This window comes from Asterias rubens, chromosome 14, assembly GCF_902459465.1.
Source record: "Asterias rubens chromosome 14, eAstRub1.3, whole genome shotgun sequence".
Taxonomy (NCBI): Eukaryota; Metazoa; Echinodermata; class Asteroidea; order Forcipulatida; family Asteriidae; genus Asterias; species Asterias rubens.
The window spans coordinates 7,274,084-7,300,323 of record NC_047075.1 but is presented as its reverse complement, the minus strand read 5'-3'; the positions used below and the strand labels follow the sequence as shown (position 1 = coordinate 7,300,323).

Sequence of the window (26,240 nt, the reverse complement as noted above, 5' to 3'; positions counted from 1 at the left end):
ATTGCCGATGGTGGACCCATTGAATTCTTTATACCGGGATCCGGTGACGAATACCTGGATCTCAACCAGACTCAGCTGTACGTCAAAGCAAAAATAACTAAGGCGGATGGTACTGATCTCGCTGACGATGAGCAGGTCGGTCCGGTGAATCTGTTTCTACAGTCTTTGTTCAATCAGGTGGACGTTAGTCTTAACGAACGTCTCATTTCTCACTCCACACCCACCTATCCCTACCGAGCTATGATCGAAACCCTACTGAGTTACGGTTCCGATGCTCTAAATTCCAAACTCACAGGATCCCTGTTTTACAGGGATACCGCCGGAAGGTTTGACAATGCCAATCCTATGGCCGCGGATGGTGCAGTCAACGAGGGTCTAAAGAAAAGATCCAAATTTACAAAGAATAGCAGAGTTGTGGACATGGTAGGCCCCATACACAGCGACATCTTCTTTCAAGACAGACACATGTTGAACGGAGTGGATGTCAAACTGAAATTCATCCGCAGCAGCGATGCCTTCTGTATCATGGCAACGGGAGCCAATCCCGCCTACAAGGAAAGATTATGAATGCCTCCGTATTTGTGAGAAAGGTGAGAGTAAGCTCCGGGGTCATGATGGGTCACATGAAAGCTTTGCAGAAAGGAACCGCCAAGTACCCGCTCAAACGGAACCTCTGCAAGATGGTCTCTATCCCGCGAGGTAACCTATCGCTGACGCAGGATCATATATTTCTGGGACAACTTCCAACTCGCATCGTGGTAGGATGCGTGTCCAACGAGGCGTTCAATGGGAGGTACGGCAAAAACCCTTTCAACTTTCAGCATTTCAATGTGAACTATTTAACCGTACACCTCGATGGTGAGCAGATTCCGTACACTCCCCTGAAACCTAATTACACCGCGCCTGGAGGAGGAAACTACATCAGAGCCTACCACACTCTCTTCTCAGGTACTGATAAAACGTACCAGGACGACGGCAACACCATCACTCGTGAGGACTACAAGGGAGGGTATACATTGTATGCCTTTGATCTGAGCCCAGACTTATCCATTGGAGGACACCTCAATCTGGTCAAACACGGTAACCTTCGCCTTGACGTCCATTTTGCCAATGCACTGGACCAGACAATCAACGTGATCATCTACGCAGAATTTAACAACATTTTGGAGATCGATCAGTCCCGTAACGTCATCTTTGACTACAGCAGTTAAATCACGCAATGGATACTCGAGAGATCACCGATATATTAAAGCGAGACCGCTTCACCCGGCCGTATTTTAGAGGAGTTTTTGCTTGTAATCAACTACCCAAACAACATCTTCCACGTCCAAGCGTTCTTGTCGTAAACACGGACCCCTCGGATAAGCCCGGTCAGCACTGGGTGGGAATCTACATCGATCAGAATGGAGTGGGTGAATACTTTGATTCCTATGGACAAACCCCCAAAGTGCTACAGATCACTCGTTTCCTTCAGAAAAATACCAAGCACTGCATCTATAACGCAAGACACCTACAGGGAACGTTTTCTACAGTGTGCGGACAGTACGTCATCTTCTTCCATTTGCACCGATGTCGGGACCTGAGCATGACAAAGATCACCCAATTGTTTTCGTCGGACACAGAGGATAATGACTTTAATGTGAATGACTTTGTTAGAAAACACTATCCCCGTAGCAAACCACAAGTGTATGATGAAAACTTTATTATTCAACAATTTGCACGGGCTTATTATAATGCTTAACGTAATGTTTTAATTTAATTTAATTTAAGTAAGTAAATCAATTTGTAGGTTTAGAAGTTTTTAATTTGCACCTTTTTTCTTAAACTATCGATAGTTTTCTTTTAATGTTTTACTTATAAATATGTAAATTTAGTGATTTATTGTTGATGATGAATAAAATATTTGAAACTGTATATTGCCCGTTGACCACTTAAGGAATGTTCTGGTGAGTTCCGGTTGGTTTTAGGCACCCCGTGTCGTCTATCATTTTTGTGTTTTGCGTCTATTAACCATTTCTAACATTAACTACTAACTACTAATCAATACATACAAACACGTACCCAAATAAAAGCACACAAACACAGAGTGATTCATTTTAAAAACATTTTATTCTAATTCATTTTACCAAAATGCAAAAAAAAAAAAAAAAACTAATGATAATATTAATGAAAAACACTACAAACCACCACCACAATAAATATTTAAGAAAGTTAAATCAAGCATCCAATTGTTGGATAGTACTGTCAATGAGTTCAGTTAAATTGTTGAAGAACGTAGAGTAGAACGAACGGGCAATATCATCGGGATCCTCACCCCACCCGTCCATGATTTCCTTGATTATCGCGTGTTTATCAATGTTCTGTCCATCTTCGCTTGATTCAGTTACATTAAGGCTGATGTTTACTGCATCGAAAATGTCAATAACCCTGTTCGGTTTTACACACGGTGCTGCAACTGAATACCACTCGTCTACGTAGTTGTAAAGATTGGATGCTGGACTTATACCAAAGAAAAGACACTGATGTTCGTCTTGGGTCCCCCAGTTCTCCTCACATCCTTCGCATCCTAAGGCCTCCTGAGCGGTGTACACGAACCTCAGTATCTCGTCCGTGACGATCTTGATCAGGATTCGTTTGATGACCATTTTGACGGGGAATGAACCCTCAGTGAGATCAGTGGTGATGGGTAGGGTAGATACTGAATCATCTTCTGGAACAAGGAATTAAGATAAAAAAAAAAAAAAATGTCATTAGTTTGAAGTAAGAGATTTAAACCATTCCCAGAGCTTTGGTTATGGCACTACTCTGACCGGCCAACATCATCCATTCTTCGGGAGTAAGATTCAATCCCTTCTTTCCAGCGAGTAATCGGGTCTTGTGATGGTTCCAATAATACTCTCTGATGTTAACGTAGGGGCTACCCTTGAACCGTTTAACATAAGCATAACGCTCACCTCCAATCTTGAATCTTTTGGCGTTCTTCTCGTTCTCCACCTCGTTGGGGTCCGCGGCGTAGACTCGTTTGACGGTGTCTTTTCCTTTCACACCGGAGACGGATGCTGCTTGGTCGGCTGGTTTGGGTTGAGATGACGATTCGGTCAACTCATTAACTGCTGCAGCCAGAATATCAACATTGGTCGAGTTCACCACTCTTCTCTGCTCACGTTGCACCGGTATATTGGGTAGGGTCCATACACTTTCTCTGGTGAAGACGTTGAAGTAGTAAGCTCTCTCCGCAGTCGCACTGAAACCTCCACGCCACCCATTTTTAACGTGATCGTGTGTAAGTTGCTTTACACAGTCAAATGGTCCAGCATCTACCAGAGACGTTGGGGCGGTAGGTGGTTCTTGTGAGGAAGATGAATCCTCAAAGAAAGGTAGTGTAATGTTAGACTGTCCAGCCATCGTGCACTAAAACAGCAGAAGTTAAGTTGTGGGAGCTCAGATGTCTTCTTTCTATCACCAGCAATATGGAATGGTGATTGAACATCAAAACATACCTTTTATTCCCCGCCAGTCCAAGTGATAACAACATGATTGACCAATCAGCGGACAGAGTCAATCTTACGCAATGTCTTGTCGAAACTTGTCCGTGACGTCACACGGGCGACTTCATTCATCACATTGTAAACATGTCTTTGTTACGTAACGACTTGTCACGACTTGTCCGTGACGTCACACGGGTGACTTTATCAACAGATGAATCTTGTTGACTCCTATCTTTCACTATTTCGTTAACTGTTCCTTGAATTTATTTGTTTTTGTCATTTTGATTCGTTGCGTGGTCATGACTTTCCATCACTTCGTAGTGACTTTATACATGGTAGGTCACCTTACGTTCCTTCCAAAAAAGTATCCTCAGCAATAACGGCTTCAGATCCTTTTGTTCCTCGTTTCCATTCATCGTACGCTGTCCCGTGCACACCCGTACGTATGTGATCACTCAAGCAAAAACACCCATTACATCGCGCGCTAACCTCACGGGGAAGCTATTACTCCACTCCACTCGACTTCACCTCGGTGGAGGATGGTGAGGATCCTTTTGTTCCTCGTTTCCATTCATCGTACGCTGGCCCGTGCACACCCGTACGTATGTGATCACTCAAGCGAAAACACCCATTACACCGCGCGCTAACCTCACTGGGAAGCTATTACTCCACTCCACTCGACTTCATCTCGGTGGAGGATGGTTCCATCCTCCACCGAACAGGGAGGGAGGGTGGAGGATGGTTCATCCTCCACCCTCCACCACCCAACTTCCACGACCCTCCACCACATTCGGGTGCATTTTACTCCCTCTATACTACTGATAGTGACGTCTTGGACACAGACTTCAGAGTTGTAGGACTCGATTCCTGGACTCGAGACGTCTCGAACCGCATTATTGGTTGGTGGCTTGGCTTTGACTCAAGCCCCTCAAAGCAGATTTTAAATCTGACTCTGAAAAAAACAACTTGTGCTTAGAAACCAGTAACACACATTACACAGTGACACCATCCAGCGATATAATCCAAATACACAGAATTGTACAATCAGAGCACTCATTTAGGTGAGGGCTCCCTTCTCAAATGACGTAATCTGGTTCAAGCGGAGGTTTTAATTATTTGTTGCGTTTGGACCGGAGAAAGGTCACTATTGGGGTCACGTTGTTAAATACTCCCAAATGTGTCCTTAAGATACAATTTACCACAAATACTATGGTTTGATGACGTGGAAATGTTACTTCGTAGGAATTGCGAGTTTTTTTGTAATTTCTTGTTTGTACTGGTGTCCCAGGGAATTCCCTCCTTAGAAGATTTGTCCCCAATAATTATGGAAAATAAACGTGGACTGCCTATGAAACAAAAACTAGTTTCAATTCCTCGCCCTGATTAAATGGGGACAAATCCCTACGTAGTAAAGTCTGTCCCGACAGCTTGGCCCATCATGCCGGCCGTTGTTTATATGTAGTAATGGTCGTCTCCACATGGACAGGAAGCCAGTCCATCACGCTTTACTTCCAGCTCTAGTACCCATTTGTACTTCAGGCTGGAGAGAAACAAATATGCTGTGCTTTACTCAAAGACTCAAAGTGTCGCGATTAACTGGCCAGGATTCGAACCCAAAGACTCAAAGTGTCGCGATTGAACTAGCCAGGATTCGAACCCACATTCTTTAAATTGAAGAACTTAAGCCGCTTCATCATAAGACCCTTTACTGCCACAAAGACCCGACATTAATATAGATAAAGTAGAGTATTTCATGTTTATTCCACTGGTCTGTGTCTTGTTGGCAATTAATGTGTCATATCAAAGAAACCATGGTCCTATCCAAGGCCATTTCCAAATCTTAAAAAGCAGATGGCAAAAATGGAATAACTCTTTCGCAAGAATGATGTATCAATGCCAAAACATAGGAGTATCTTTTTTATTACATTCTACTATTTCGCAAACGAACTGCAAAAAACAGCTATACAAACAGCAAATGTTCAATAATACTGAACTGTTAACCTTAAAACACTAATTACTTCCATTTCGCAAACGAATATGCTCATAGAAAAGTTACAGTTACAAACCAATATTACGTTCTACATTTATTTTATTTTATTACTAATACCTTAACAAAAAATAAACAAATATAGAACGTAATATTTGTTTGTAATAATCCCACAAAGGAAAACAATACCGTGGAATTAATATAACTAAATCCACCATAGGTTTAATAATAAGATGTATAATAGTTTAACTGTTAACCATAATAACTAACGCCAAACTTCTATTTCGTAAACGAATATTCTCCCAGTAAAGTTACAGTTACAAACGAATATATTGTTTTCTTTTGTTTTCGTTTGTAATAACTGAAATCTAAGTATAACTTAACCTACCATTAATATTTGAGCTTCAATAGTAACATGTATGCAAGATGGTATTAACTTAAATATGTAGAACATTTGACTGCAGTCAAGTATGTTTATTCACTAAATTAACAAGTTAGAAAGAGTCACAGGTTGAAGGGCTTACGTTCGTTCAGAAACTACTCTGAAAATTAAAGGCAATATTAAAACGAACGTGGTTCGTAGTTTTTACAATAGCTTTAGCCCATTCATGTACCTTAAGAGACATTTTACCTCGAAGTATGTTATGGGAAAATTATATGCCACTTTTTGTATTCTCAGTCAATATAAATATAAGGAGCGTTACCGCGGTAACGCTTCTCAGAAATGCGACCAAATTGTCATGGGTTAGTTCTTATATTATTATCTTCACTTAAATAGGATTGAAACATCATCCAACGCTTCCAAACACCGAAAGTATACTTTACATCTCGACATAAATGTTTGTAATTTCATCAAGAACGTTAAATCCATCCATGTTTGGCAAACATGGAACCCTAGGCTAATGTGCTTGCTATAACAGCGGGTACCAAACGCAACTCTAGTTTGTTCGTAATCAAGGTCCAATTTCAAAAGAAAGCACAATAATTAAGCTAAGCATAGAAACATATTGCTTAGTAACTGGTTAATTTCATCTGATTATAGGCGATGCGACTTCTGACGTCGCACGAAAACTATATCATGATTCGCCCGCATACCGTCGGGCAAAACCTTTGTGTTTTGGCATGCAATCGTACCATGTATAGGATTTGAGGTATTGCATGGTGAGGTATCAATGTATATTTTGGTTTGCGGTAACACCATGTGTGTATCTACTTGCCAGGTAGAGTTGTTCTTAGGGAACTGTCTTGCTTTATTCTACTGCCGCGGAGTAGATAAACGGAGGTTCGGGAGACTTCTCAGTTCTGAAAAGAACTGTCCTGCTTTTTAACTATTACCAGGGCGGATGGTATAGAAATTAGACTGGACTACTACTTTAGCTTATAGGATCGTAATTAACTGTACTGTCGCGGAGTCAGTTCCGAACCGCAAATGGCAATCTGGTCCAACACGTACAATTTCGACAGCTAGTCAACAGATTTGCCCCATTTTTACCACCTTCGAAAATGTTTACGCAATTTTTAAGGACACGAGCTTGATCCTCAATGTCTTATGCATCAGTTCATAACACTCAAAACACCATTGAGGAAATATTTTAAAGAAAAGGGACAACAACTTACCAGCTTACCTTACACATGTATACAGTGTACATGTATTTTGTATATGTTATTACTTTGTTTTCGATTATACTATTTTAGTCATTTGTAATTGTGTTCATGTGACTCTGTCGTAATTTGGATTATAAAGTGTACCAGACTTTTGGAGACAACGGCTTGAACTCAGATACCATTTTTCAAATTGGCTAAGATACATTAGATGAACCAGTGATTATTTTACAAGCAGCTAACTTTTTGTGCTTCATTCATGTTTGTCGGTTAATGTTACTGGATCATGCAGTATTTTTTTAAAATCATTTCAACTGTTTTAAAATGGCAAAATAAAACAAGTTGATCAATTTGTGTGCTATTTTTTGTCACATATGCCATTACATGACATCTCATTCATGCAAAGTATTGATGTTACTTGTACCACTATATTTTTTTGTAAACTTTTACTATTTATCATCATTCATATCTAAACTAAACTGGAGTTTGGAGGAAGAGTCAGCAATACTAAGCATGAACAGTTTATTTTCAACCATTCCTGTAATATTTATATATCACACGATTGAATAAGTGGTTGTTATTGTATTCATACCTTTGTTAATGTGCTGAAGAAAACATGAGTACATGTACTTAAAATAAAACTTCATTTAGTTGAACTGTTTAACTCCAACATATTGTATTGTGTACTATAAGACTGTGTACATAAGTTATCCCCCCATTGTGTGAAATGGTCCAGTCCTTTGACCTGTTTCACAAAGAATGTGTGTGCTTTGTACACAAGGTCAAATCCCCACGCTGCACACACACGCACACCCCACACTAGTCTTGGTGCAAGACGTTTCTCGTTCCCTTTTCACGCACACCGCGGCCAATTCACCGACAACGCGCGCACCGACTCACCTGACTTATAGTCCACTCACCGCCCCGGAGCCGGCGGTGAGTGGACTATAAGTCAGGTGAGTCGGTGCGCGCGCTGTCGGTGAATTGGCCGCGGTGTGCGTGAAAAGGAAACGAGAAACGTCTTGCACCAAGACTAACCCCACACACACAGAGGAAATTGGATTTGTTGCACGAAACCAAGGCAAATTTGTTCATTTGTAGGGTTCTTACTGGGCCTACCATCCCCTTCTTCGTAAAACAAGTAGGCCATGAAGCTTTCTGATATGAATTCCACAGTATCATTGTCTTTTGTGGGATTCTAACCACAAATAACCCCACCTTAAACGTGGCCAACAAAACGACTTGTTATCATTTCAATATAACATTGGCCTTGATTCGGCACTGAGTGCAGCTGATACCTTTGGCTGATCTATTCACTACGACTCTATAGCTCGCTATGGGGATCAATCACTGATTTATATTATAGGGATCAGTGGGGTCACCTTCTGACAATGATCCGTTCACTATCAATATTTGCTGTTTACTGTTGCACTTTGATCTCGGCTAACCTTGGTGGATGTTAATAGTGCATCTGTTGTCAGACTATGGTCGCTCTATCTCCATGGTCAGACCATAGAGTGTCCACTGCCTTTGAGACCTTGTACCCCCAAAAGGGTGGTATAATGATTTTTAAAAAAATATTCAGATTTTCATGGTTTGTGCCCTGACCACATTGTAAGTCGGACCGGGCTAAATATTGGTGTGCATTCATTGCTTATTATGACCTATAGAAAACACGCACTTCATATGCAAGTATGTTTATATCTCACCATGTCAGTCCTGGCTACCAAACAGATCAATGTTCTCGAGCACTTTCTCCAGGAGATCTCGCGAGAACTGCGGGAAATATTCATCATAAGCTTGAAGCCACTCCTCTTGGTTTGCCAGCTTGGTCTTTCCAACTGAACCGTTTGCATCTTCAAGCAATAGTGACCTATCTTTAATTGCTACCAGTCTGTCATGTCTGAAGTCCACAGCTCTAGCGCTAGTCGAGAATGGGAACGCGTCTTTGGGTAATGTTTTGGGCCCAGTGTAGACTAGGGTGACATTTTGAACGAGGCGTTCCAGACCCACGTGATTGGTTGTAAACTCAGCAAACGGTATCCATCCATGTACAGGTTGGTCTGCGCAGTCATCATCTACATGCCGACTTAGCATCACCCAAAAAGTCCCTTTATCGGATTTGATGAATTTATATGGCATGAAACTGGAGTTACACTCGGGTGATTCTTGCTGAAAATCCAGTGGTATTGGGAGCAACATTGGTATCCCTAATCCAACATCTACCAGATGGGTTGACTTATCTGAGGTGAGGTTTTTCACTATGGTAAGAACGTGGTTACCAGGATGGTTGATATTACCAGCGATACTGTATGCTTCATAACCAAGTGTTACAATTAGAACTTTCATGAAGTAGTTCAGTTCGAAACAAAGTCCCCCATGACGGGCGAACATGTTAGCTTTAATCTCATCAAAGATTGGAACATGTTTCTGTTCCTCTGGTGTTGCGACTAGACTCACACTTTGAAATGGTATCTTGTGGAGGAAAGCTTGTATCAACTCAGCAAGGAAAGCAACTCGGTCTGCTTGGAGTCTGTTCATCGGGGACTCCATGTGAAGTACGTTCTCTAAAAACTGTAGTGACTCGGTTGTAGTAAGCTCTGACATCTTGAATTGAACTTGTACAGCGCCTTAGAGATAGTTTGAGCAAGAAAGCAACACGACCACTCAACAACTATACCGTTTACCGTACTCCTGACAATAAATATACGTACAGCAAGGTCTGAACGTGACGTTGATGCAAATTTCGATCTCACTCCGCGGTTGTGAAGTTAACAACGAGAAGGCCCATTGACACACTACAGTAGTCTGGTCCCCTGACCAAAGATTCCTTGACGTCTCTTGTTAAAAATCTTAGGTCAGGTATCACCCACGGTTAAAAATAGAGCATGACGCAACTTGTCAGGGTCGGGGGTCATCTCCAGGGAAACCATGTCTGCACTAGTTGCGATAACGTAACCCTCCTCCCGACGGCCGCCAGGCCGGAGGGTTACGAGATTATTTTGATCGGCAATTAATGGCAATCTGGTTCAACACGTATAATTTCGACAGCTAGTCACCAGATCATTTGCCCCATTTTTACCACTTTCAAAAATCATGAAACTTAATCCTCAATCAATGTCTAATGAACACTCAAGTCAAAACACCTTTGAAAAAACATTTTTGAAGAAAAAGGACAAAAACTTACCAGATCCTGGAGCGATTTCCAGGTTTATATATTTTAAACTTGTCGCATCGCTTTGCAAACGCTTTATTTAGGCACAACGCCTGCATTGGCAATAACTGGCATAAAAACTCCTGGATCTACGGCCGACAGGACTGACCTTACGAGTCCGTACCGAACATCAACGATACTGTACAAATGTTGACGACAACACGTTCGGAACATTTCGGATAACTTCGAAACTGGATGAATTCCTCCATTTTGGTCACGTGATTTTGGGTGTTACCGGACCCTAAATTCGACAGAACCTAGTCGGAGATTTTTGGGTCTGGGAACCAGACTACCACTACAGCTAAAAGGTGACCCATCCACTACAGCTAAAAGTAGTCCCGGTTGAGTTTCTACTTTCTGCCCAGATAATATGTTACAAAGCAGGACAGTTCTACTTGAGAGTCTGTAGAATTTAGAAAATGCACTCCGTGGTAAGAACATAATCTACAAGCAAGTATTATATCCTACACACATTGTGTTGCGGCAAACTAAATAATACAATGATCACAGTGTAAAAAACAGTCTAAAATACACTGGTTTTAATGCTGCAGCATGGTTTTGTAATCCAATGAATACACATTGTGCGCAACGTAGCATTACCACACCAGCATCAAACAAGTTCAAACCAGTGACCCCGTTTATTTTGGTCAGAGTTTGTGAGCGCTGCTTGAACTTCCGCCCCAGGGATTATTATACACAAAGCCCCTTAAGTTTGCGTCTGATAAATTCTATACTCGTCAAATAGACAGAAATAATCATGACAAATGAAGGCTTCCCTGTTAGCAAGAAGATATCATACATTGAAGGTTAGACATGTGTATACCGTTAGTTTAGTTTTAAGTAATGTTTTTCCTTATTATCATTCTTTAGACACAGGTCCATGAAGTAAAACAGCATTTTGCTGATTTCTTTATCCTATTTAAAGATCTCGAAATAAATAAATACTGAATAAATAAACATAAAGTATCAATTTACTTATCAGTTATATGTTCAAAAGTGAAAATGTTTTGGTTTAACAAGTAATATTAGGGCCTATGTATTGTTTCTTTTTTACTAACAAAAGTACATGCAATGGTAACATTTTATTCCTAAAGGAACCGGAGATTTAGATAAGTCTCGACGTTTCGAGCAGCTAGCTCGGGTCGTCTTCATCAACATGAATTTTTTTAGGGGATTTGCAACGGTATGCACGTATTTCTATTTCCCTTACAGAATGATTTAAACGTCCAAAACGCTTCCTGTGTGGACTCGAAACCCACGTACAGCTGGCCCAAATAAACGTCACCAGTCCACTCCAAGAATGGGGCGCCCTCTACCGTTGTGCTGACCGAGATGGTCCCGTTTTTACCGCTAATCCATATGTCTTGGTATTTATTCTCATCCAAGATGGGTGCAAATGATGTATGTTGATTGGTCTGTGACGTAGTGCTATTTGGGTCATGGTACATTAATGTTGTCTCGGTTGTATTTACAGACAATGCTGAAAAAAAAAACAGATCGCAAAAGTTCAAAATGTCTGTGTTTGGAGCGCCATTTATCATGTATATCCAGAACTACTAGAGGTTTGCGGGTAACACCATGTGCTTTTGAGTTGTGTTGATTCTGAAAATAACTGGTGGTTATTGCTCAACGTTTCGATGTGAGCATGTTCTAATTATCTTGAGGAGAATGCTGGACTCTGTTGTGGGATGTTGCTTTAATACTGACTTGTGTACAATCAGAGTCAAGCATTTTCTTTGCATAGACTTATAGTCATTATGAACAGCGTTTTGTACTAAAAAGTATATTATTAAAATAATGGTTATTTTGTTTTGATATCTATTACAGATCCACTCAGCCATGTATTTGTTGCATACTTTTAGTGCAGTCAGAGTCCAGCATTTCCAGTGCGTAGGCTTAACAATAATAAACAGCAATTTGGTCTTAGTGGTGCAATAGAAACCTGTTATTCTGATCATTATATTATTTCTATTACAGATTCACTGAGCAATGTAACAAGCATGTTATGGACTCACAGATAGTGTATACGGGGTCCGGCATATTGGCACTCCGGGAGAGTAGGATCCGAACTAGTCCGGCTGATTGTATGGAGATATCCACACGGAATGACACTGCGTCTACTGACCGGAACGGGAACCTTGTATTGGATAATCCATCCGTCTGGTAGGTCGGACAGGCAACTGGGGGAACAATCGTAATGGGGTAAGTACAACTTTGTTTCGATGGTGTTATTGTTTTGTCTTTGTTATTTGGTTGCCTTATGTAGTTGTTGTTGTTGTTTATTTGTTGTTGTTCATGATTTGTTTTGATTTCGTGCAAGCAACTTTTCAGGTGTGTGAATTCCAGTTTATTCATGTTAAGTGACGAAAATAATCATAAAAACCTCAAAACAAAACCTAAAAACCTTGTTTTAATTTTGACATAAATGTACGCTATTGTATTATTGTTTTGTATGACAGCATTGAAAACACGGTACAAACTTTCATGTGTTTTGCAGTAATTTTTGAATAGTAATTTGTTTGGGCTGTGACACCATGAAAGTATCCTCACAAGGTGTTAGATCTCAACAGAACCAAACCAGTACTGTATACTCGACGTTTCGATAAGATGCTCTAATGGTCTCCATCATGTTCAGTTGTCGCGCAATGGGTTTCGTTTTGCGTTCGGATAAATACCCCGGGTGAACCACCGCGTAAGTCCACACTTACCAACACATGTCAAACCAACATCTTGTGTATGATCACATGATTCGCTGTCGTGCCAGTTACTATGGATACACTGACTCAAATGGTTCTCACATCCACGACACTGCATATCTTTGAGGTGAATAGCGCCTTCTCCCGGGCCAAACCTCAAGCTGAATTCTAAATTGGAAAGAAAGTCGAATAATGTCAAAGATAGATGGAATTAGGATGTTTGAAGCTTTGTAGGGTGTGGAAATGTTGGCATACATCGATGTGTTATTCTATTGGCTCTGAAATGAGTGTGTCTGGAATTTGCGAGCAGCCCCTTTCTAGCCCGGCCGTTGGATTTATCTTGGTACATTTTGTGGTTTTGCAGCCGTTTCCCAAAATATATACATTCTTAAAAAGAGTAATAAAAGTCACGAGTTCCAACAGGTCTGATGTCTTTTTCAGATTTAAATAATTTTGAGTGAGAAATTACCTCTTTTTCAAGAAATAATTTATTTCGGGGAATGTCGTTTCTCACAGTTAGATTATCAAAAGCTCTCCACTTTTATGCTAATATTTTGAGTAACGTGTCTGACCTTTTAAAGGATTTGAGTTACTTTTGTATTAACACAAAACACAATGTTACAAAATACAATATTATTATCATTAATTTTTACACCATTTGAAGATAATGATAGTAGAAAGCGTACCTTAACTATCAGTTGCTGAGGTGCTGTAGTTTTTGAGAAATGAGTAAAACGATAGCATGAAAATACGTTTTTACGTGCTAAAATAATTTGCGTCTCATGACCACTGAGACGAAAATTTTGTCATGACATTGTTTTACTAATTTCTCAAGACCGACAGCACCTCAGCAAGTAAATTTTGTAGGGAAGCTTTCTACTAACATTATCTTCATACGGTGTAAGTTTAGCGTAAATCTGTGGACATTTTGATTTTTGTCCTACAAAAAGTACATAATAAAAATACCCATCAAATACAAAACTACTATAGGGCCTCTATCGGCTTGTTAAGGATGAGCGGATATAAGAACACTGTAATCAAGTATTAGTGTTCTTGAGGCATGCTCGAGTCATGGTAGTGCCAATAAGACACTGAACAGTTATTGACGTATCCCGTTGGTCCCGTGTGTTGTGCAATGCTTTGTAGTGCATTTATCATAACTATAGAGAAGGGGTCACAGATTAAAGGAACACGTTGCCTTGGATCGGACGAGTTGGTCTATAAAAAAGCGTTTGTAACCGTTTGTTATAAAATGCATATGGTTGGAAAGATGTTTTAAAAGTAGAATACAATGATCCACACAAGTTTGCCTCGAAATTGCGTGGTTTTCCTTTTACTGTGCGAACTAACACGGTCGGCAATTTATGGGAGTCACAAATTTGACTCCCTTAAATGGCCGATTGTGTTAGTCGACGAGGTAATACCTTACAGAGTCGCTAAATTTCGACAAACCTGGCCGGAGTGGGCTCCGCTCCAGCCATAATCTAACAATCCCTCGCACTCACAAAAGGGCAGGGGACCGGTCCTTTTCAGTCGCTGGTCCCCGGTGCTGGAACGCCCTACAAAGTCATATTCGGAACACCAACACACTCCAGACATTCAAGATTTTGTAAATTAATGCGCTTTATAAGTCTCGTTTATTATTAGTATTATAAGGAAAACCGTGCATTTTCGAGGCATGTTTGTGTGGGTCATTGTATTCTACTTTTACAGCATCTTTCTACCCATATGCATTTTATTACAAACGCTTTTCAAAGACCAACTCGACCAATCCAAGGCAACGTTCCTTTAACATCCGTAATACTCACTTTGGGCCTTTTTGCAAAGAAAAAATTGCTCTGTATCTTTACAATTTTTGACACACCACCACAGACCATCTCTCTTCATATGTAAACACTCCTGATCTTTGTGGTTTTCTCCCCATTCATCATTTTTGTCTGGATCCATAGCTCCGTCATAGATCATACGATTACCATCAACCCAACGATGAGGGCGGTCATACTTCCCTTCTGTAGAAAACAATTAACTATAAGATTTAAGACCTTGGATCTTCAGAATCTTTAGAAGTTATATTTACATGAAAACGCCTTGAAAGGCTTTTTAAACACATTTTGTCATGCATGCTCACGCAGGCTACCTAGATTTTAAAACGGGCCTTTTGTGTTAGATTTCTGAGGTAAATGGCGTCAAGTCTTTGAAGTAGTTTAACTCCGTTGTCTCTTTTATATCAGTTGGTACATTGGAGACCAAGTAACTTTATTTTGTGAAGTGAACCCTACTTTAGTTTATTGCAGTCTGAGTAAGCCGTACTGCCCTTGCGTACGAAGAATTTCTGCCCCATCCGAAGGCTCACTATACCCCTCAGAGGGTCTACAGAGGTTTACTCCTTATTAAAACAAGTAGAATTTGCTTACTCTTTCCCCTAAATCTCTTATAATGATTGTTACTGCTCAGGAGGATATTGTCATAAGTTATCGTAACACAATATACCCTCTTTATAGCGGTTCCATGGGATAAATGTCATGGGATGTGTGCAAAGGCATATGAGAGTGCCTGGCTGCTGAATTAATGAGGTTTACAAGGTGATAATAGCCTCCTACGATAATTAGCTTTTGCATCGTGTTTGTTTAGTGTGACCACGCCCATCTGCTGGAGGGTTTAATATTGTTATCAGTACACTTACTAGGATTACCTTTGTTTTCAGTACACTAACTAGGATTACCTTGGTTTTCAATACACTAACTAGGATTACCTTGGTTTTCAGTTCACTAACTTGGATTACCTTGGTTTTCAGTTCACTAACTAGGATTACCTTGGTTTTCAGTTCACTAACTAGGATTACCTTGGTTTTCAATACATAATAACTAGGATTACCTTGGTTTTCAGTTCACTAACTAGGATTACCTTGGTTTTCAGTACACTAACTAGGATTACCTTGGTTTTCAATACACTAACTAGGATTACCTTGGATTTCAGTACACTAACTAGGACTACTTGGTTTTCAATATACGTAATAGGATTACCTTGGTTTTCAATACACTAACTGGGATTACCTTGGTTTTCATCACTTCGGGCGCCGAGCCAGATGTCTTTATGATTGCTGAGTACCAGACCCTTAACGAATGTATCCTCATCGGCTGATAGAATACTGACCTGCAGATAAAGTGTTATTGTATTAAAGGCAGTGGACACTATCGGTATTTAATCAAAAAATAATTATTAGCATAAAAACTGATTTGGTTAAAGCATCGGGGAGCTGTTGAAAGTATAAAACTTTGCGAGGAAACGGCTCCGCTGAAGTAACGTAGTTTTTGAGAAAGAAGTAATTTTCCACGAATTTGATTTTGAGACCTAAGATTTAGATTTTGAGGTCCCGAAATCAAGCATCTGAAAGCACACAACCTCTTGCGACGGTGTTTTTCTCATTCGTTATTATCTCAAAACTTCGACGACCAATTGAGTTCAAATTTTCACAGGTTTGTTATTTTATGCATATGTTGAGATACACCAAGTCAGAAGACCGGTCTTTGACAACTATCAATAGTGTCCAATGTCTTTAACTAAGCTTGAACAAGGACAAATTTACTTTAGATGAACCTGAACAATCTGCCCCCGATCTCTGGTCTCTATGATGGCGGTCTCCCTATTTGTAAGTATCTTTCTTCGGGATGCCATTCAGAAGCAAAGTCTTTCCCAAGTGGGAGTCTGGCCTTTAATTCGTTCAGGGGATTTTGGAAGAGCAAAACTTAACAAATCAACAGCTAACCTCCTAAAAAATTAACAAGAGAAAATAAGTCACTTGTCTGCGAACATTTTCTTATCTGAGTTCAAGCTTGGAGACTTTTATTTTTGTGAATGTTTTGTGAAACTAGAACTTAGTGTTGGCTGATATATTTTTTTTAGTGTGGTACATGTCTTGTAGGAATGTTCTTGAGCCAACGTACTTAGACTTCATTCGACAAGCACAAACTATAAATCCTAAAAGAGTATAGTTTGCTCTGATTACCTACAGATATAAGACTTACCAAATTAGATGATTGTTGATCACAAGCGGATTGCGCATCATAAAAAGGTTTCTTTTCAATGCCAAAGAAGAAGTAACAAAAACCGCCGAAGTACAGCCAGCCCGGGTCGCAAACATCACCTAATTAATTATCAACAAAACAATGACGTCATGCAAACTTTACAAGCTTCCGGGTAAAGCCCGGTTCATACTTCATGCGAATGCGTATGCGAAGCGAATTTGACGTGAATTTGGCTTTACGACTTTCTTTTCGCAGCGAAATTCGCAAGTGAGTTGAGCAGTTGAATGCTGCGTTATTCGTAACGACTTTGTGACGTCAACATTCGCCTTGCATTTGCAGGAAGTATAAACCGGGCTTTAGAATGAACTCGGAGTCTACTTCAATTTGTACACTATATTGGTAGTTTCGACACAGATTCTGTTTTGAATTGCCAACTGTGCACCATACAAACAATGACCTCTACTAAAGTTGGACCTAGGTCAAGTCTCTAGAGTCATGTTGCCGAAGACCATCTATTCAAGCCGTCGACAGGAGATTTTGTCCATACTAAATATTCAACAGTTACCAAACAATATTTAAATTCTGTCAGCCTCTTTAAATCCAATCCGATGAATTTCCACAACTTAACTTCAATTTTCTTTTTACTTTTTGGTAGGTCAGCCATATTCAAGCTATTCAAGCCATACTTACCACTGTCTGGGATGGTGGTGGTAGAAGGCCTAGGGTTCTGCAGGCAACTACGGTGTCCTCCCAGTCCCAATTACTGGAGCAAACCGTACCCCATTCATAGTATTACTATTCAAGCCGTACTTACCACTGCCTGGTCCTGGTGGTGATAGAAGGCACAGGGTTCTGCTGGCAACTACGGTGTCCTCCCAGTCCCAATTACTGGAGCAAACCGTACCCCATTCATAGTATAACTATTCAAGCCATACTTACCACTGCCTGGTCCTGGTGGTGGTACAAGGCACAGGGTTCTGCAGGCAACTACGGTGTCCTCCCAGTCCCAATTACTGGAGCACACCGTACCCCATTCATAGTATTACTATTCAAGCCATACTTACCACTCCCTGGACCCGGTGGTGGTAGAAGGCACAGGGTTCTGCAGGCAGCTACGGTGTCTTCCCAGTCCCAATTACTGGAGCAAACCGTACCCCATTCATAGTATTACTATTCAAGCCATACTTACCACTGCCTGGTCCTGGTGGTGGTAGAAGGCCTAGGGATCTGCTGGCAACTACGGTGTCCTCCCAGTCCCAATTACTGGAGCAAACCGTGCCCCATTCTTAGTATTACTATTCAAGCCGTACTTACCACTGCCTGGTCCTGGTGGTGGTAGAAGGCACAGGGTTCTGCTGGCAACTACGGTGTCCTCCCAGTCCCAATTACTGGACAAACCGTACCCCATTCATAGTATTACTATTCAAGCCATACTTACCACTGCCTGGTCCTGGTGGTGGTAGAAGGCACAGGGTTCTGCAGGCAGCTACGGTGTCCTCCCAGTCCCAATTACTGGAGCAAACCGTACCCCATTCATAGTATTACTATTCAAGCCATACTTACCACTGCCTGGTCCTGGTGGTGGTAGAAGGCCTAGGGATCTGCTGGCAACTACGGTGTCCTCCCAGTCCCAATTACTGGAGCAAACCGTGCCCCATTCTTAGTATTACTATTCAAGCCGTACTTACCACTGCCTGGTCCTGGTGGTGGTAGAAGGCACAGGGTTCTGCTGGCAACTACGGTGTCCTCCCAGTCCCAATTACTGGAGCAAACTGTACCCCATTCTTAGTATTACTATTCAAGCCATACTTACCACTGCCTGGGATGGTGGTGGTAGAAGGCCTAGGGTTCTGCAGGCAACTACGGTGTCCTCCCAGTCCCAATTACTGGAGCAAACTGTACCCCATTCTTAGTATTACTATTCAAGCCATACTTACCACTGCCTGGGATGGTGGTGGTAGAAGGCCTAGGGTTCTGCAGGCAACTACGGTGTCCTCTCAGTCCCAATTACTGGAGCACACAGTACCCCATTCATAGTATTACTATTCAAGCCATACTTACCACTGCCTAGTCCTGGTGGTGGTAGAAGGCCTAGGGATCTGCAGGCAACTACGGTGTCCTCCCAGTCCCAATTACTGGAGCAAACCGTACCCCATTCTTAGTATTACTATTCAAGCCATACTTACCACTGCCTGGGATGGTGGTGGTAGAAGGCCTAGGGTTCTGCAGGCAACTACGGTGTCCTCCCAGTCCCAATTACTGGAGCAAACCGTACCCCATTCATAGTATTACTATTCAAGCCATACTTACCACTGCCTGGGATGGTGGTGGTAGAAGGCCTAGGGTTCTGCAGGCAACTACGGTGTCCTCCCAGTCCCAATTACTGGAGCAAACCGTACCCCATTCATAGTATTACTATTCAAGCCATACTTACCACTGCCTGGGATGGTGGTGGTAGAAGGCCTAGGGTTCTGCAGGCAACTACGGTGTCCTCCCAGTCCCAATTACTGGAGCAAACCGTACCCTATTCTTAGTATTACTATTCAAGCCATACTTACCACTGCCTGGGATGGTGGTGGTAGAAGGCCTAGGGTTCTGCAGGCAACTACGGTGTCCCCCCAGTCCCAATTACTGGAGCAAACCGTACCCCATTCATAGTATTACTATTCAAGCCATACTTACCACTCCCTGGACCCGGTGGTGGTAGAAGGCACAGGGTTCTGCAGGCAACTACGGTGTCCTCCCAGTCCCAATTACTGGAGCAAACCGTACCCCATTCATAGTATTACTTTTCAAGCCATACTTACCACTGCCTGGTCCTGGTGGTGGTAGAAGGCCTAGGGTTCTGCAGGCAACTACGGTGTCCTCCCAGTCTCAATTACTGGAGCAAACCGTGCCCCATTCTTAGTATTACTATTCAAGCCATACTTACCACTCCCTGGACCCGGTGGTGGTAGAAGGCACAGGGTTCTGCAGGCAACTACGGTGTCCTCCCAGTCCCAATTACTGGAGCAAACCGTACCCCATTCATAGTATTACTTTTCAAGCCATACTTACCACTGCCTGGTCCTGGTGGTGGTAGAAGGCCTAGGGTTCTGCAGGCAACTACGGTGTCCTCCCAGTCTCAATTACTGGAGCAAACCGTGCCCCATTCTTAGTATTACTATTCAAGCCATACTTACCACTCCCTGGACCCGGTGGTGGTAGAAGGCACAGGGTTCTGCAGGCAACTACGGTGTCCTCCCAGTCCCAATTACTGGAGCAAACCGTACCCCATTCATAGTATTACTTTTCAAGCCATACTTACCACTGCCTGGTCCTGGTGGTGGTAGAAGGCACAGGGTTCTGCAGGCAACTACGGTGTCCTCCCAGTCCCAATTACTGGAGCAAACCGTACCCCATTCATAGTATTACTTTTCAAGCCATACTTACCACTGCCTGGTCCTGGTGGTGGTAGAAGGCCTAGGGTTCTGCAGGCAACTACGGTGTCCTCCCAGTCCCAATTACTGGAGCAAACCGTACCCCATTCATAGTATTACTTTTCAAGCCATACTTACCACTGCCTGGTCCTGGTGGTGGTAGAAGGCACAGGGTTCTGCAGGCAACTACGGTGTCCTCCCAGTCCCAATTACTGGAGCAAACCGTACCCCATTCATAGTATTACTTTTCAAGCCATACTTACCACTGCCTGGTCCTGGTGGTGGTAGAAGGCCTAGGGTTCTGCAGGCAACTACGGTGTCCTCCCAGTCCCAATTACTGGAGCACACAGTACCCCATTCTTCTAGTGTATCACTGTATACCTCTAGACGACCATGTCCAGGTGACGATCCGCCAACTAGCCTCCATGGTACTAAAGGATACAATGGGGAACAATTGCGGGTTGGTATGGAGGCTCAGAAGTGTCATGTTATTTATCAGCAGCCGTTTTAACTGCTGGTGCAAACTTGACTTAAATTTAAAGATTAAACACATCATTTATAGTATTATTACTGAGCCAATAGCGCATCATAATCATACAGAGGCCTCGATGTGTGTTTTAAGATGAACAAGAAGATGCTAATACATTAAGGACATTTGAGTAGGCAAAGGACAAACTGAAGTCTATTGCAAAAAATAAAAGCGTTTTGATCATTGTTATAAATTAAATCACTATTTTTGCTATTCCATAATTCTGCTGATGCTACTGCTAGATTATTACATATCGAATGTTTGATTTACTGTCAAAAAACAAAAATCACTGTTTTTATTTCAATGGTTTTGAACCAAAATGTATGCCTACTTGAACCAAAAATAATGCGGTATATTAAAATCATGACCCAGTGGTTCAATGACATTGTGAATGTCGTCTGTATTTTGTGCTTAACTAAAACTAAAAGATGTTTTTAAAAGTCCGGAAGCCTGGAGGCTTTACCGTGACATGAGACGCTTCTACACCGGTCAATCTGAGTCGTTTCACCCACGCAGTCTTCCCCTCGACACACCCTCGTGCGATTCACTACGCCGTAACCACAGCTCGATGCTGATGAACATTCTCTAGCATCATCCCATGACGCCCACTCTAAGAAATACGAATAAAAATACAAAAGTTTTGTGTGATAACAGTCATAATTCTCTTGTGTTGTTTAACTGTCCCCTAAAAGCATCGTACACTTTTTTTTTTTTGAACCATTCGATTGTTTCAATGTTCTATAATACTCGTAGTTGTATACACTACCATTAAGTTTGATGGTCCTGTGGAAGGAGTTTGAGTGATTAATGAAAACTTCATCTAAAGCTTCTGTTTGCTTCATCACTGGTCCAGATAGAAAAGATGTCATCGATATAGCGCCACAGGGCCAAGGGACGGCAAGGGGCCAAGTTGGCTCATGAAAATGCATTACATTGTGCCATACGTGTGCGCCCATTGCAGTGGCATGTACCTGTTGGAAATTCTTACCCATGAAAGAAAATTTGTTTTGGTTAGAACATATTGCACGAGGGATACAATGTCATAAATGGGCGGTGATGTGTGACAACTCTTAGCCAGAGCTGAAGAGCAGGCAGCAATCCCTGCGTCTAGGGGAATGCTGGTGTATAGAGAGGTTACATCAAAAGTACCGATGATGCTGAACATCCAAGAAGGAAATGACTAAAACTTTTGTTTTGCCGTCTCTTCCCTCCCCCCACAGATTTACCCCTTTTAGCCTGCGCCTCATTCACTAATTAATTACCTTTTCCACCTCTTCCACCTCTTCCCATCAATTAACATGAATAACTTGGTTTATGCAAATTACCTGCGCAGATTTCGTTATTCCAGCAGTCCTTATAATCCGACTCAACCCCTTCACAGCTTCCACTGTTGACATTTGACCCCTGACACGACCTTGTTCGGGCTCGATGGCCTTTTCCACAAGTTTTGGAACATTGACTCCATGTTGACCACGTGGACCACCTCGCTGTGAACATCAAAACATTGTAATGTAAAGTTGTGATTAATTGTTATTCTGCTGCCGTGGAGTTAATAACGACATAGATGTCACCTCAATCGACTTCGCGAAAGTAGTAGTCCAAGGCGGTGTCCTACCTTCCGCCCAGCCGAGTAGTTAGTATGCAGGACAGTTCTTTTTAATAGAATAACCAGCGGCAACATGGCTTTGAAATTGTTACTAATATTAACTTCTGTGCCTTTTTTGTACTGCTGGTTGTTTGAAAATGTTTGCTAGTTCGTCCAGAAACGTAGCTTAAGCCTTAAACGCAGCCTAATCCGTAACCTAGGCAACTTGCATCAAACACCTCCCTACCCCGGACGATATGCACAGTCAAACTGACAAGCAGAGCACGTGACTAGGAAGCAATGACTTCGTGAGTTCAATAACATAATATTAATTTGAAAAGTAAGGTTGGATTTGTAACGAGGCAACCGGTAAACTTGACAGGACTGTTTAAAAAGCCATTGAATTCAAGGAACAAAAATAATGGCTAACTTGCATGTAAGAACTCGAATAGCAAAATTACGATTTGTTTTCGGTTTTAAATTAAATAATTACAACAAGTTCCCTGAAACCCTGAAAGTTTAAATGAAAGATACACTTGAAAACAAATTATTTCGTAACTTAATACAACTGTTATTGTTTTATATGGAGCTGGTCAAGTGAAATTGCCTGTTATAAGGATGATTTAAGTTTTTTGAATTAAATTGAATTGAAATGAAACAGTTCCCCAATAATACAATTTCATTTATAAAAAAATAATAAAATAAATAAAAATACTTTACGCTATTTAGTGACAAAATTATCGTACTGATACAACATCTTTCTTTTTATTGTTGTTATACGCAAACATTATTTCAGGTTTTTCCCTAGAAGATTAATCGAAACGTCAACAGTTGGCACCTCGCCAATGATTTCAAACCTTCACACTTTTTGTTTTGTAGATTATTTTTGTTATAGTCCACGATTATTTCTAATGTCGGTGTTTTCAATTGAGCACATCTTCTAACCTTCCATAATCTCACAGTAGTCGCCTCTCCAGCCGTTATCGCAGACGCATCTGTAGTGACTCATTGGGTCGAAGGAGGGCGCTGCTGGTACGCAGAACGCATGATTCAGACAACTATGATGGCAACATGGACAGCTAGGTGATTCGTCCATCTGTGTATATACACGTGTCATTTGTAAAAAAAACACTGTTAACAAGTTTAAAGTTATTGGTTTCTTACCCCCAGATTATGGAGTAAAATGTGTTTGTCTGTTTGTATGGTGACGTCGTGTTCATAGATAAAAATACAGACTTGAGTAAAAATGTGTTTGTCTGTTTGTATGGTGAAGTCGTGTTCATTGATAAAAATACAGACCAGAGTACGGTAAAAATGCAAGACATTACCGGGGTACCAGTTGCATCATTGGTAACTGACATTTATTTTGGCTGGTATAGTAGCTTTGCAAAGCAATTCTTTGAGGTGGTTATAGCTCGTTTTGTGCTAACAGGCTTAATGAAATTAGGCCTTGCTTTTTTAATTCGGTGATCGTCGTTGTTTGGTCCTGTCATACTGAAAGAGAAGAAAAGAAAAATGCAATATCGTCTTACCATTAATATCGGTGAATCTCGGTCGAGATAGTACGAAGTTTCATTACCGGTTCCCTTCACCAAATCCCCGGGTGAATCGAGCCGATTGACCCCATTGAGTTCGCAGAGCCCGCTCAGTGGGAGGTAGTTGAGCGATTTGCATCCTGCAAGGTTTACGCACTGTATCCCGCATTGGATGAAACTTGGTACTTGATGAAACGTACGAATCGTGTGGTTAAGAAGTTGATAGTTACGAAGCTTATCACCCAGAGCTGTTTGTGATAAATCAAGGGTTAAATAACAGTTTTTATATTTTTGTTAAAGAAGGGAATACGTTACAATCTGTTGTTGATGGTCGTCAGCAAATATACATCCTTCCCTGCTTTGAGCTTGACTATGCAAACCAATCACGGTATAAAGTCCAGTTCATACTTTATGAGAATGCGATACGAATTTTGACGTCACACATTCACAACAATATTATTTATTGGTATCAGTTGACTTGTGTTCAACTCCTGCGAAACATTTGCTGCGAAAGCAGCCCTGTGACGTAATAAAATTATTCAAATTTGCATTCGCAGGAAGTATGAACTTTTTCTATTATGAGGTTCGTGGCGTGGCTGAGTTTGTAAGAGCACCAGACTCAAACTCTGGTGTTTCTGATCAGCAGAGTGTGGGTTCGAATCCCCATCTCGACACTTGTGTCCTTATAAGCAAGACACTTCACCATCATTGTCCTTCGAAAAGAACATTAAGCCGTGGGTCCCGTGTGCTGGGATCGGTAGTGCGCGTGAAGGAACCCACAACATTATCCTGAAAGAGTATTTTGATGGGTTAACCCGGTGTTTATAGTTCATAATAGCAAGCACCCTTTACAGGTTCCCTCGGGCTTGCAAGCTACAGTGAAAGAGTAGGGGTTAACCCTTGTGTTTGTGGTTCACATAGCAAGCACCCTTGTTTACAGGTTCCTTCAGGCTTGCAAGCTACAGTGAAAGAGTAGGGGTTAACCCTTGTGTTTCTGGTTCACATAGCAAGCACCCATGTTTACAGGTTCCCTCATTCTTGCAAGTACAGTGAAAGCGTGGGTTTCTGATTCACGTTTAACAAGCACCCTTGTTTTACAGGTTTCCTCAGAAAGAATTTACTTCTCACAGTTCTACATAAGCATTGCCGTCTGAAATAATGTTGAAATATCAGACCCTTACAATAACCTCAACAGTCATTCCAATTCCCAAGATACTGAAGCCAGCTGTTCTCAATGACTATAGACCGGTTGCCCTCACACCTATTGTGATGAAATGCTTTGAACGGGTCATCAAAGGTATTCTGCTCAACGAAACAAGAAATGCAGCGGACCCTTTTCAGTTTGCTTATCGTGCGCATCGTGGTGTGGATGATGCAATTATGACATTATTGCATAACATTTACGGGCACATTGACAATTGTAAAAGCTATGTACGTACATTATTTATTGACTTTTCCTCTGCCTTTAACACAATAAGGCCACAGTCTCTTTTGTATAAATTACTGCATTTGAAAGTTAACCCACATCTTGCCCTCTGGATTAATGATTTTTTACTGCAGCGACCACAAAAGGTCAGATTTTCAGGTGTTAGCTCTGATGTCGCACACTTAAGCACTGGAGTTCCACAGGGGTGTGTGTTATCACCTCTTTTGTTTTCATTGTTCACAAGTGACTTTAATGTCCAAAGTAGTTCTTGTATTGTGATTAAATATGTAGATGACACAGCCTTGACTGGATTAATTTCTGGCAATGATGAATCAGAGTATAGGATAGGAGTTAATCAGTTTGTTGATTGGTGTGAAAGAAATAACTTAGTTCTTAACGTAAATAAAACAAAAGAAATGGTTTTTAACTTAAAAAAAAACATTCAACCTGTACAACCTGTTAAAATTAATGACATGTCTGTTGAAGTGGTAAAGGAATACAAGTATCTGGGAACTGTAATTGATGATCAGCTGAACTGGAACTCTAACACCACGAAAATCTATAAGAAGGCTAATCAACGGTTGTACTTTGTCAGGAAGCTGAAGTATTTTAATGTTAACACCCGGATTCTTAATCTATTTTATCAGAATACTATTTTATCCTTGTTGACTTTTTGTGCAATCACTTGGTTTAATTCACTTTCAGTTTTTAATAGGCAAAAACTAGTTCGCATT

The 26,240-nt window shown here is 41.3% G+C and overlaps 2 protein-coding genes across 2 annotated transcripts; one reads left to right on the top strand and one right to left on the bottom strand.

Annotated features, from left to right (window-relative positions):
- Positions 1-614: 614 nt before the first annotated feature.
- On the top strand, positions 615-1,211 carry LOC117299615 (uncharacterized protein F54H12.2-like). Its single transcript, XM_033783164.1, has one exon. The coding sequence runs from the start codon at positions 615-617 to the stop codon at positions 1,209-1,211; it is 597 nt and encodes a 198-aa protein (XP_033639055.1).
- A 1,417-nt stretch (positions 1,212-2,628) lies between these two features.
- LOC117299480 lies at positions 2,629-9,753 on the bottom strand. Its single transcript, XM_033783021.1, has 2 exons — positions 8,787-9,753; positions 2,629-2,710 (listed from the first exon to the last, which is right to left on the bottom strand). Exon 1 carries the CDS (start codon positions 9,682-9,684, stop codon positions 8,791-8,793), a length of 894 nt encoding a protein of 297 aa, XP_033638912.1. The 5' UTR covers positions 9,685-9,753; the 3' UTR covers positions 2,629-2,710; positions 8,787-8,790.
- Positions 9,754-26,240: the final 16,487 nt, after the last annotated feature.

Coding starts and splice junctions, on each gene's coding strand:
- LOC117299615 (XM_033783164.1), top strand. CDS start 615: ATGGGTCACATGAAAGCTTTGCAGAAAGGAACCGCCAAGTACCCGCTC.
- LOC117299480 (XM_033783021.1), bottom strand. CDS start 9,684: ATGTCAGAGCTTACTACAACCGAGTCACTACAGTTTTTAGAGAACGTA.